General features: G+C 35.1%; 1 protein-coding gene across 1 annotated transcript; it reads right to left on the reverse strand.

Annotated features, from left to right (window-relative positions):
* Positions 1 to 6,612: 6,612 nt before the first annotated feature.
* zic4 (zic family member 4) lies at positions 6,613 to 10,554 on the reverse strand. The gene is made up of 2 exons (XM_062992027.1): positions 9,339 to 10,554; positions 6,613 to 7,010 (listed from the first exon to the last, which is right to left on the reverse strand). The coding sequence occupies exons 1-2, from the start codon at positions 10,516 to 10,518 to the stop codon at positions 6,613 to 6,615; spliced, it is 1,578 nt and encodes a 525-aa protein (XP_062848097.1). The 5' UTR covers positions 10,519 to 10,554.
* Between the last annotated feature and the right edge of the window lie 3,890 nt (positions 10,555 to 14,444).

Genomic DNA, 14,444 nt, shown 5'->3' on the forward strand with positions numbered 1-14,444 from the left:
TCCTGAGCAGCAGGGGTGCGCAGGCAGTAAGTACACCTCTCTGGCTGAACATATAGTATTACCAAGCTTGATCATGATGTAAAACTACAATTTACGCAGGGACTGGAAATGAATTATAACCATGCGAAATCTCGGGACTTTCATGCCTTTTGAATTGAGATCTTAACCACAGTTTTTGTTATGTGGCTGTATATACAAGGGAGAGTGTGACGGTTTCAGCATCTATAAAACATTAAGACGTAACTTGGACTTTTAAACTATCCAATCTCACGCAAAATTTAGATGAATTGTTCCACGATGCACACAGAATAAACAGATTTGATTTGATACAAATTACCATCATGACCTTCTATTTATTCGTTAGATTATACAAATTGGGAATTCCTATATGGTCGGTGTACAAAACCATTTGCCCAATGCTTTGCCACTTTATTTTTCTACTAAAAACGCATAACTGTCACACTATTCGCATGTTCTCAAGCCATTGATTACCCCCTCCCCTTTCACCCCTACTCCCAGACTAAGATGATTGCAACAAAGAAATATGAAGCATGCGATGATGAATTATGTTAGAGACACACTTAATGTATAAAGTGCAGATTCCGCCCATGCATTATCACTGACTCAGGGTGATGATGTATGGCTCACTTATACAAACCTGATGTTACCATAAAAAGCGATTTCATTACTCTAAGTTTCCATTGTCGTCATTATTATATTATTGTAAAGTGGGGAGCTGGTGCACTGATTGATGTCCTTTTTAGTTGCCATTGCTGTTTCGCTGATGTAAAGAATATTGCACCAGGCAATCTGGCGCACATTTACATGGGCGTAGCCATAATTAAGATGAGCAATATGGAAATTTGTATAATTAAATTAAGTTTGTTGGAATTTGACGGCGGACAGCTCAAAAATATATATGCCCATATGGATGCTATAGGCTATATGTAATTAATTTTGATGTGAGTTTGATGACTAAACCATATGGGAGTCCCTGGGACATCAATAGATTCGTGTTTATATTCGGTTTATGGAATTATTACATTTTCCTTCAGGTCAAACAACTGGGAATTTTATATTACGCAGAAATTAAAAAGCTATTAGTTTGATGTCGTGAGAAATATAAAATGTATAATGATGCCATACATCACAACTTTGTAGCGTAAATACAGCTAAATTTAGGTCAGCAGGTAAAAGATAAATGTAATTGTTTAAAGTTGGAGCAACTCATTGTTTTATGGAAGATAGCCAGGGTTGTGTTTTTAGCCCGGCAAAGAAAACTCAGTGTCTTTAAGTGTGAATATTTATTTTTTTATACATAATAATGATGATGCAATGATAAACAAATAAAATTAAATGAATGAAGATATGGCAGATTTAATCAGATTCAGATAGATGGATTTATCTCCATGTTGATATTAAACATCCCAGTTTTACGACCATTATAAAATTCTTTGAAACACACGAACCAGACTGAAATAAAAATGTTTTAACATAAAATAATAGGAAAAAAGATTTAGTTCTAATAAAAAAAACAATTTAAGTAATCTTTCTATAACCAATAATGGTAGAATAATTTATTGTTATTCTTTTACAAGCCGTGCATTCATGAAGAATTCCAGAATTTTTCTGAATCTCGATTTTAGTCTCTCTCTCTCTCTCTCTCTCTCTCTCTCTCTCTCTCTCTCTCTCTCTCTCTCTCTCTCTCTCTCTCTCTCTATATATATATATATATATATATATATATATATATATATATACACTGTATATATATATATATATATATATATATATATATTCCAATTATGGAAAAGAGGACTAAAATCAAATCCCAGTGGTGATATGAATGCATCAGCGACAAATAAAAGCTTAGTAAAAGGAAGGAAATAACGAGTAATTACAAAAATGTGCTTTTCGATACACGTAGAGAAATCTGCACCGTGATGGGAGGCCCTTCAAATCGATAGATTTTGCGCATCCACCCTTTCTTGCTTACTGCGGTTCATGCGTACTCCTTAAATAGACTTTACATTTTAATCGCGAATAGAAGAAGGTCCTTGTCGAAAACTATACGAACAAATTAGAGAGGGAAATGTAAGGATCAAAGAGGCTTGAAATAAGCGCAGCTGCTTTAAGATTCAAGGCCAACAAGCGTGTCTCTGGCCTGAAAGAGGCTCCTATTCAAAGCGCAGGTGCGAAGTGCTGTGGGTACATACTGTCACATTATGGCAAGGTTGTTAGAGATCCGTGTTTTCATCCTAAACTACAGGGGCTGCTTCCCTCATTTGAGGAGGGGGACTCGTTCATCCATGATGTAAAAAATCCTACCCATGTGGTACGGTGGTTAATTTGCCTGATTCAATCTAGACACCTCATAGAAGTTAGCCAGACTTAGTTGTTCATCCCCTCTCTTTTTATGGTTGACGTACAAGGTTACACTATCTTACTGTTCAATGTTCTGTTATATGACTGCCAATGTAAAGGTTAAAATATGGTGCTTGTAGCAATAGAAAGTTTAGAGAGTTCTTAGTAACTGATTAGTTTATACTGATTAATGCACACAACACAAAACCTCTGAGTTAACAGGGCTATAGTAAATAAGAATATCTGTTATTAATTATCTGTTATCTGGCTTTATAACTGCACCACAGAGCTACTTAGAATGTCTACTCCTTGAAGCATACTACAATAAAAGTCAAAACAGGAAAATAGATTTTTTTTTAATTTATTGAAATGTTCTTAAAGGTGACTTATGTATTTATTCATTCATTCATTCATTCATTCATTCATTCATTCAGCTACACTTTGTGGCCAAACCACCTCAGATGTTAAGCTGAATCAGCTACTGTACTTGTCACTAGGTTTTTTCATTTTAGTTTTAATTCTCCATAAGTCAGTACATTTGATGTCTGATACTGGAGAATTTCTACAACAAAAATTTGTAATATAAACCATGTACAACTTTTTTTTCTCTCTCTGTGATTTTTTAAAAATTATATGATAAATAAACGTCGCTGTCTGAAGTAAAAGTGCTAAACAACTGATTTTATTTAACCAGATTTCCTGTACATAAATGACATAACTGTGTTGCCAAGCTGCCAAGTTAGATATAATTTAATTACAGTATTTGTTTATATTATATTTGTATTTTACTTAACTAGCTACAAAAACGCACTCTGCTTGTAGTGAATACAAAACATTCTAGAAAATAGCAAAATCAAGCAAAGCACATCGATCACGGAACTCTGAAACACAAACGAAAATATGCTCTGTATAAGAAGGGAGGATTAGTTGTGAAATTAAGACTTTTCTATTTCTTTTGCTCAATAATAAAACTACTGCAACAATTTTTGAACCAAATATCTGAATATGGACATCCTGCATTATTAATTAATAATAATTAAGATGTTTTTTGACCAGCTAAATCAAGGCTGCGTTAAGGCTTTGATAAGATGCCTGGAAAACATCAAAAATACATTACAGGTGGAGATGATAATAATAATAATAATAATAATAATAATAATAATAATAATAATAATAATAATAATAATAATAATAATAATAATAATAGTTATTATATAGTATAATTAGTTGTTATTATTATTATTGGCCAATATCTATCTATCTATCTATCTATCTATCTATCTATCTATCTATCTATCTATCTATCTATCTATCTATCTATCTATCTATCTATCTATCTATCTATCTATCTATCTATCTATCTATCTATCTATCTATCTATCTATCTATCTATATTTCTATATTTATTGCTATTGCACCTGTCCTGTCATTTTGCATGCGAAATCCAGCCACCCCGTGTCGTGTAATTATGACATAAATAGTGAGGGTAGACGAGGATATTTTTTTTTCCTTTGGACCCACTAATCCCCTATTAAAAGAGCTTTGTTGAATAATGCAGGACGGTTTCCGGAATTGGGATTATCGCCTTCATTATTTTACAAAGAAATGATATTTCACACTCAAATGAGCCCTAGCTTGTCATTATAACAAAGACCGAAACTACCCACTTTTATTTCCACTCAAGAAACCATTTTAAACTACATGAATGAATCAGCTTGGTTTTCATAGCTTGGAAGCAGAATTGTGTTTATGCACTAGTTAAACGATTCAGCAGCTAGTCGGCTAAAGTAGGTAAGTTATGTTAAAAAATTGTCAAGACCAACCTTTTAAACTTTTACACTGAACTTTTAACCTCATCATATCCTCTCTTGGGGTCGTAAAATGTTGAAACCAGTGTCCCTTTTTCCTATAATTAACAGGCTGATAATAAAATTTATTATTATTATTATTATTATTATTATTATATTTTTCGTCATTTTGTATGTCAGTCATTATAATGTTCTTGTTATTTATATCTTCATACAGCGTGTTCTTTTAAATGCACAGTACAGAATCGTTATATATATATATATATATATATATATATATATATATATATATATATATATATATATATATATATATATATATATATATATATATATATATCCCCTCCTGTAGCCCCTCTGCTCCGCGCGCAGTTTCAGGTTAAGAGAAGGAATGAAAAAGTGGGTCTGATGACATGTAAACGCTCGATTCTACTTGAATTCGTTTCCCTCTCAGTTTGATGGGCGGAACTAAGAGCTCGAGACACTTTTTGAAAAAGATGGGGCGATCAAATTGGCGACAAAAGAAGCCTTTTCCGTGTCATGAGCGTCGTTTAGACTACATGCAGGAATCTCTGTGATAATAAGCAACACTTCAAAGGGCTCCTCGCTCCAATTGAGACCACACTGTCCCTTTCTCCATTCATGCACGAGAGCTGGTGCTGTGGAGGACTCGACTGTTTAGCCATTTCTCGTTGTGTTTATTTTTTCACTCTCTCTTTCTCTATTCAGTGGAGCATTCTGGATAGTGCAAACAACAAGACAATTACCCAAAGAAGACAAACTATAACGTAGCTCATCAAGTAAGGCGTATCCACCCACAGCCTCGTGGCATTGAAAAAGCTTAACGCCTGGGTGAAAATGAAACAAGTGCGCGACGACTTTTACATATGGCTATTAAACGTAGCTGTTCTTGGGGCATGGGAATTGAAGGCAGACATACAGACAGACAGACAGACAGACAGACAGACAGACAGACAGACAGATTCTGCAGCAATTGTCAAATCAGGCATAATAATAATAACAACAATAATAATAATTATTATTATTATTATTATTATTATTATCATCATTATTATCATTATTATTGTTATTGTTAATATTATTATTATTAGTAGTAGTAGTAGTAGTAGTAATTGTTTATTACTGTTGTTATACGCCATAGGTAGCAAATAGTATTTAATGCAGTCTAAAAGCAGAGTCTCAGTCCACATGTTGGTAGAGTCTGAGTCGGTGATTGCCATAGAAGTACTAACTCACCATGAAGATTCACAGTCGTAAAGAAACAGCTCTTTGTATAAAAGTTTCTTTGATGTCTGGATACGAATACGTAAGCCTTAAAAAAAAAGTATAAAACGGGGGTACCTGTGGATGTTGGAAATTTAATAGAATATAAAAGTCATGACCATTGCATAAAAACAATAAAAACCTAAACAATAAAATAAATAAATAAACAAACAAACATAAATAAATAAATAAACTGGAGGTGCCACTTAGGTTAATACACCAGTATGTTTTAATTCTATTTGTATCTATAGTGTACTCATTATTTTGCATATCATTGTACACAGTTTATTTTAATTACTGACAACTTACAAGGCATTTCGGTACACGTCCTAAGGTCTCTTTTCATAAAAATGGGTTCTTGACTGGATTTACAAAAAAATCACAAAATGTTTACATTTCTCAATAGCTTAACAATAAATGAAATGTCATATGAAATACAATAATACCTCCATCGAATTATATAAGCTGCGTAAAGCACAAGAGAATATCATCTTTATGAAATTTTAATTATTCAAATAATACCAAATATTCTTTTTACAAACAAGAGTAGCAAACATTTAAAAATATCTGCGATACTGAACCTTACAAAATAATGTCGACACTTGCACATTAAAACGTGATTATTTACATGTTTACATATTTACATATTGTAAATTGAAGCACTTTGGTTCGATAATGCAAAAATGTAAAAAAATTGAATAATGATTCAGAAATAAATTAAGACTGGAGTAAAATTACAGTTTCATAAAACAACATATTCATGCACTCACTAAAAACCTCCAGTGTTGGAACTAAAGCCTGTATTGGGCTAGTGACTCAACACCTAGAGTGATGAGTTATTTCAGTCGTTCAGTGTTCATTCTTGTCCAGATATAAACACTGTATGTGTAAACTCAACTCTAGAATTTTTTTCTAGTGTACTATTAGTCAGTACACTATTTTAGAAACACTAGTGTTGATAATAGTTCATATTGAGTCCAGTGGGAGACAAGCTGGCCTCCTCTCTTTTTGTGGTTTGGCTATGACATTTGGCTGTCAACGTGCCAGTGCACTGAGGCCACTGACTTTCAGTCCGCACGGGAAACTCTCACCGTCCAAAAGAAAACGAAACAAAACAAAAAAAAAGCAACCACAAGCACACATGTTTAAATGCATTTCAGGAGTTCTGGAATGACAGGGCCTCTGAAGGTTCCGGGGTGGACGAGCTGCTGGGCGGAGTATGAATGCCGCCCTGACCCGAACTTTGACACACGTACCACTCGCTCAGATTTGCGGCCTGCGAGCCCGGGAGAGCGTCTCTACCCTGATCAGACGTCGGGGATACGAGAGACGGTGTGGAGGATTCGTAGCCCGAGCTCGGAGGAGGGGGCGACTTGCAGTGCACTTTCATGTGTTTGCGCAGAGAACTTGGGTGCGTGTACGACTTGTCGCAGCCTCGCACTTTGCAGTTGTACGGCTTGTCGCTGGTGTGAACGTGCGAGTGCTTCTTCCGGTCGCTGCTGTTGGCAAAGCGTCTGTCACAGCCGTCGAATTCGCACTTGAATGGCTTTTCGCCTATGTTAAAATAATAATAAAAACAATAACTGTTGTTTATATCATAATATGCAACCTTTACAACAAGTTATTGTATTATACAACAAAACAAATTTCTAATATTTGTATGACCTCAAGAATTGTGGATCTGTTTCGGTTGGTTGGTTTTAGGGGTTAGAAAACTTAAATAAATAAATAAATAAATAAATAAATAAATAAATAAATAAATAAATAAATAAATAAATAAATAAATAAATAAATAAATAAATAAATAAATAAATAAATAAATAAATAAATAAATAAATAAATAAATAAATAAATAAATAAATAATAATTCTAATGTGTAGTAATTTGTTATTATAAAGTCCACACATTGTGCTACATCAGATCGTGTTCATATACATTAAGCAATATAAATGTATGTAGTAGTTATGTATTTATAGTTATGTACTGACAACAGTCAGTTTGTTTACTGTTTAATATCAAAGCTCAGGACTACCTGTCAGTTTCACCAATAGCTTTAGACAGTTTCTAAAGAATTAAATGTAATCTCAGATCTCTTTCTCTTGGGATTTAATATTTAGCAAACTGTGGAAGTTGACTCTAGTCCCAGCTGTTATTAGCAGGTCATGTAGTGCTTCCCCCTCTGTTTGTAACTACAAACTGTTAATGTCGCTCGCACATACACACGTGACCATGATGCATTATAGCATTATATAGCAAATTATTTACATTAAACTGCAATAGAGTAACCCGTGTACGTAAACCGTGTAAATATCATATAAGATTCGTATATACGATTTTATCCACTGGAAGTACAACAGGGGTTTGCAAAGAATACTATAAATGGATGAATTAATTACATTCAAACCACAAGACATTGATTTTTTTCGCAGAGCAAGCCGCTTATGAGGATATGTAATTGCTGCTGTCTAATTAAACTTGCGTGTTGAATATAAATTCGACCTTCAGCTGTTGGGCTAAAAGGCCAATCAAGACTAGGCTATTAGTGTAATACAAGCGAGATACGAGGAAAGACACCCTTGGGAAACTGCATCCATAACCAAATATTCAAATTCCGCCAAGTTTGAAAATAACCTCTGGGCCATTTGGAAAAAGACACACGACAAATTACATTTTAATGTATAGTACGAGGCCTATAAACCTTGTACATAACAATCAAGTCTTACTAAGACTCTTAAATATTCTATACCTGTATACTTTAAGTTAATTACAAATTACATTAACTAACAAATTACTTTTACATTAAGAAAACTACGAGGCGCATAATACTGCAGTCAGATAAACCGTTTTGAAATGAATGCAAAATCTAATTGCTAATATGGTTATACAAAAACACTTGAACCTTATATAAAGTTTAAATTTATGGTATTCATTTATCTGTTGACCTTGACTTTGGGCTTTTAGTGTCTTCTTTTATATCACTGTTAACGAAGACCTTAAACTTCAACTTCCATTAATTATCATTACAATACTTGACCTGAATTTGTCCTTTGTTTTATATTGTGTACTTTTCATGACTGAATGTTAGGAGTAATTCCTACATTTTAAGAAAAAAATAATATACTGTGACCTTGATATGGCAATCACATATGTAGTATTTAGAATAGAAATAAAAATCATTGTTTGTTATTATGTTTGTCTAATTAGGATTAAGAAATAATTAGCGTTTCCATTAATTTTATTGAAACGTGTAAAAAAGTTTATCAAAATCCATAACCCAGTTTGCTTACAGAAACAACTGGTATTTAAATAATTTCTTTTAATAGAATTTAGAGCTTAAATCGTTTAAAATGTTCTGTCACTGTATAAACAAGCTAAACTTTTGAACACTCCCAGTAGTAGGCCCCACTTTCTTGAACTTTATAGCACGTCTCCTCTATGCCATAAACATATTTGAAATAATGACACGTTATGCGATGTTTATTAAATATTTGCATAACTAAATCTTCAAGTTTAAATATTAAAACTTTTAAATACGATATAAAAACTGTAACATATAAAACATTTTATGTCAACACAATAATTGGCAAAAAAAATACCTTTACACAAAGTAAATAAATAAAATAAAAAAAATAAAATCCCCTCTGTTCAGGAGAGCAAGGTGTTTTTACTGTAGCCAAAACACTTTACAGTGGTTTAATAAGTCTGATTTAATTACAAAACAGATTGGTTTATTAATTTTGGATATTATTATTAAGTTGTCTAAAGGACATCATCAGTAACAAATAACATGTTTAAATAAAGAATAAGAATAACAGAATAAGAATTGTATTAATGCAGCTGTTAAAACAGTCGTGTTGCAGAATTTTTAAGAAAATGACTGACCTGTGTGCGTCCTCTTGTGAATCTTAAGGTTTTCTGATCGTGCAAAGACTTTTCCACAGCCAGGAAACGGGCATGGAAATGGTTTCTCTCCGGTGTGCACTCTGATATGGTTGACAAGCTTATATTTGGCTTTAAATGGTTTGCCCTCTCTCGGACACTCTTCCCAGAAACAAACGTGATTTGCCTGCTCGGGTCCTCCGACATGCTCGACGGTCACATGCGTCACCAGCTCGTGCATGGTGCTGTAAGTTTTGGAGCAGAGTTTCTTGGCTGAGTTTTCTGGCTCGAACCACTTGCAGATGAGCTCCTGCTTGATCGGTTGTCTCATATATCGAAAAAAGGCACCGTGTCCGTGATGGTGGTGGTGGTGATGGTGGCTGCTAAGGTTCATGTTCAGATTGAGACCGTGCAAAGGCGAGGTGGTTGAAAACGGATCCGACCTAGTGGTACTTGCAACTTGACTTAAGTGATCGGTCCTGACGTACATGTCGCCCGGTAAGCCTAGCCGTATTTGTCCGTTCAGGGCTTGGCCACCCGGAGCTCCGTTGGACGACTGTTCATGATGTAGTCCAGGGAAGAGCGCGTGCGCTCCGGCGTCCGGGTGAAGATGGCCATAGTGTCCGGGGTAGCCACCTGTGGTCGAGACAAACATTCCGTGGTGAGAGGCGGAACCAGAGGTCTGCTCGGTCAGTGCGGGCATGGCGCTTTGAGCTGTCAGATCTCGGCGAAGGAGGAAATCTCTACCTGCAGATAGCGCCTGGGCCGCGTGAGACATGGAGTACGGGACCGTCGCCGCTGCCGCCTGCACCGGGCCGAAAGCTCCCGTTGGACTGGAGACCACTTCAGCGTGGCCTGCGATTTGATGATTGTGATGGTGGTGGTGATGGTGGGGATAATGATGGGCTGGGCTGATTTTGAGGGCCGCCGAGTGCCCCATGGGTTCTGGCCCGAATGGACTCGGCCCCAGGCGGGGTTCCGCCGTGATCTCCCCAGGGTGCGAGTGAGCCATTGAGTGTGCGTGCCCGCCGAACCCCGGGAAGCCTGTCACGCTCTGAGGGGTATGGTGGTGATGATGATGGTGATGGTGGTGAGCCCCTGCCAAGTCAACTAATCTCAGCGCCGTGCTCCGCTTGGAAAACGCAGGGTCCATCACGGGGCTTCCCAACGCATCCACGCTCATTACTTCTAATTTTCTTTTTTAGAATAACTTGACAGCAGGCAAAATAATAATAATAATGACGATGATGACAAATATGTTTTAATCGCGGTGGGAAAAAATACAGAAGGAGGAGAAAAATATAAAACTTGCTAAAGTTTAGTTCTTATCTCTCTGCCTACGTGGGATCCCATTCGGTTGAGAGGCAGCAGCGGGACGCTTTGATAGACTGAATGGAGATTCATGGCAGGCGCTGCAGCCCGCCGAGCTAAACAATCATTCCGCGCTCTAATTGGTCGGAGCTCGGTGATTGACGTCACTTGTGACAGTTTCCAATGTGAATGGTAGGAAAAATGTTTTTAGTGACAGCAAGCAGCCAGAGCGCCTGCGCCGTGCCTCAGGCTGCAGCACGGGTAAAAAAAAAAAAGTTACGCTGTTGTTACGCAAAGGTTATTGCACTTAATACTACAATCTGTAGAGTTATTTCTACAAACGCAGTGTCATTACTGCAAGCACGATCCAATGTTGCTGCCAACACAGTAGGTTTTATCATTATCAAAGCTGTATCAGACTTGTTATTTCTTGTACTATTGAAACTAGAGACCGGAAACTATTTCAATCCTGGGCAGTTGTCACACGACGTTTGAACAGGAAGTAGGTAGTCTTATAAAGCACTCTAGTCAGACTATATAGAATAAAAGGCTCAGCTGCAAGAAAAGATGTACAGGTAGATTTTAGATAGGTTTACATAGGTTTTTCTAGCATACTTGAAATGTATTGTATTCATGTTTTATTAAATATTATATATTTTATCATACATGGACCTGTTGAGTAATCAGAGCTAAAAATAACATAAGACCAGATAATAAAATTGTCCAATGGCTAAATTGGCCAAAACAATCAGTTGCAACAAAATCTGTATGTGTTTAACACGTCAGAGTTGTGATTATGATTGAGAGACTGACCTTACAGCCAGTCTCTTACCTTACAGTCACTTACAGCGACTGTCAAATGGTCAATTATAAAATATAGGTTTAAAAAATTCCATGTCAATTAGAATGAACGGCGTTTCTTATAGTTCAAACTGAAGTCTGAAAATGTGATTATTTGAACATGAACATTGAGGCCACCTAGGTATAACCATTTATTTGAAATATGAGCACAGACTTTTATATCGACTCTTTACGTGTCATTTTAACACGTACAACTTATTTTGTAAAAAAAAATGGTGACCAACACTTATCGGTTAAAGGTTTATTAAATGCTTAGTTGTCTGGCATTCTCTTGCTTCTATTATTTTTTTCCATATTCTTACTTTCCAACAATAAACATCTACAGTTCAGTTAAAAGCCTGCTAATGTACTGCAGACTACGTGATGTTTTAGTTTTGTTTAATGTATTTACCTGGTTCCCTAATCTATTAGGATTACTTTTTTTGATAAGCATAACGCATCAATAAAAACAAGAGAGGGAAAAAATACCACGCATTTGGCTCCTTACACATAGTCATAGAAAGCGTGTATAAATTACTTAAATCGTACTGATGGTTGAAAGTCCATGTAATAAAGTAGCCGTTATTATGATGCGTGTAGTATTTTTTGTCTCTGTCCCCTGTCCCAGAGAACGGATCGGGCGCGCCAAAGAACGAAAAGTCTTCGGGTCAGCAAAGCCAAGCAAACCATGCATGGAAGCATTTTGAAAATGAGTTGTCAGGTGTGGCAAAATGGTATTAGGCGTTTATAGTTAAAATAATTATGGCAAAATAAAGGGTTTTGCAAGTAACTTTCTGTAACGTCTGTTTTTGGTGCAACCTCAAAACACTGGCACCAAACTCAACCTGATACAGCTGTCTAGGCATTTTTGTTAGGCCAGTCAGCATTAAATGTATAGCAGGTTTAATTTATTTGTTTCTCTGCCAACTTTATTATTTATTCATTTTGTAAACATCAAAAGTTACGTATTAAGGCTTTTAAACAGATGTATACAATGTATACAAATAATGATAAAAAATAATAAATTATTATGATGATGATAATAATAATAATAATAATAATAATAATAATAATAATAATAATAATAACATGTCTACGAAGTAGTGTCTTTTTCTAAAACAAGCTGTACCAAAGTAGTAGCTAAGTCTGTTATTATTTAAAAACTGTTATTAATAAACCCTTTGCAGGTCAAATATCATGTAAAGTTTAGCCCCCTTGCTATTGTTGCACACGTAATTTAGGTTTTTATTAAGTAAAATGTAACTTAATAGATGCTTGCTGTAGACCACCTTAATCAAATTAAACAGGGACTGTTGTGGGAGTTGACCCCAAAAGGGGTTAACACTTACCGTTAGATTCATGTCAGATATCAGATGTGCAAATCTCCATAAGCATTAGGCGTACTGTTGGAGAGAGCATTATACAGGTCGCTCGATCAGTCACTGATTTGTTGCTCTCCAGGAGTGATAATGTCTTTGATGTCTTTTGACAACATGTCATACTTACTTTTCATAACCTCGAGGCTGATGTCACTTTATGTAAGCCGGCTTAATCAGTGCTATGGACACCAAGCTTAAGATCGCTGTAATGTTTCAGGCAAGAACTAAAACATCACTTTGAACAAGATCATAACTCTGTTTTACCTGAACGCATTAGACTAGATTACAACATTTATTAAACAACAACCATGATTGTATTGAAACAATATGCAATATTGAGAAGTGTAAGTTATAACAAAATTGATCAGTATCATGCAATGCAAGCAAACAGCTTAATGAACACAATTTCAATTCACTGTTTTTCCAATATGTGTTTAATAATTAATGCAATGAAATTGCCATTCTCCTGGGAATACACTTAGATTGATCCATCAGGCGTTTGGTGACAACTTCAGACCATCCCATGTCATAAATAAGTAAACATCGTGTGAAATATGACAGTATTGACAGTAAAGTAAAGATGACAGTAAAGATGTTAACTGCACAGACTTGAAGTGTGCCATGGACCACAGCTGTACTCTGCAGGAATTTCTTCTGCACGGAGCTACATATATGTTAGTCTCAAATCTATTTTAGGTTTAGGTTTCTTGCTGCTGCTGTTGTCTTACTTGCTGCATAAAAATAATAGAAATTAAACACAACGTAAGACGAGTAAATGAGCAATAATAATAATAATAATAATAATTATTATTATTATTATTATTATAAACCACAACAATACTGGTGTTAATAATAATAATAATAATAATAATAATAATAATAATAATAATAATAATAATAATAATAATAATAATATTATTATTATTATTATTATTATTATTATTATTGACTTAAAAAGTCCAATAAATCGCAACTGCGTGACACAGAATAAAAATTGACCGGCGTAACTTATAAACAGAAAATACTGATCAGATCCACCCTAAATAGGCCACACACACAAAATCGAACTGTTCAGGACGAAATTCGATATTCTTTTCAGACATTGTAAAGCAAAATACATAACCCAATGTTTGTTTAGCTAAACTTTATTATTAAGGAATATTTAGATATCCACATAACATAAAACATCTAAATGCTAACAAGACTATCAATGCACAGTATTTTCTTATTTACTTTAAACTTACCTTTTTTTTTACTTAGCAACTTATGACCTAGGAAATGTAACTTCAATTCTAAACCACAGAAAAAGAAAACTGTTAAGATTTGACATGTTATTTTAGAATACTTTTACAATATAAGTTTCATAAATGTGAAAGCTAGTGATAATATTGGGGGCATAGCGCGGCTAACTGCAGTTATATTATTTGTTGTCGGCCACAGCCCCAGCACTTATTAGTCTGGCACCCAGCAACTTTGGCAAACGACCCTTTTTCCTTACCGTGTTCCACCTGTTGATAAGACAGCATCCAGATTTGTTTATGTAAAACTTTTCATAAAGCATCTATAGATATCATCATTC

The sequence above is a fragment of the Trichomycterus rosablanca genome, chromosome 3 (genome assembly GCF_030014385.1).
Source record: "Trichomycterus rosablanca isolate fTriRos1 chromosome 3, fTriRos1.hap1, whole genome shotgun sequence".
Lineage (NCBI taxonomy): Eukaryota > Metazoa > Chordata > Actinopteri > Siluriformes > Trichomycteridae > Trichomycterus > Trichomycterus rosablanca.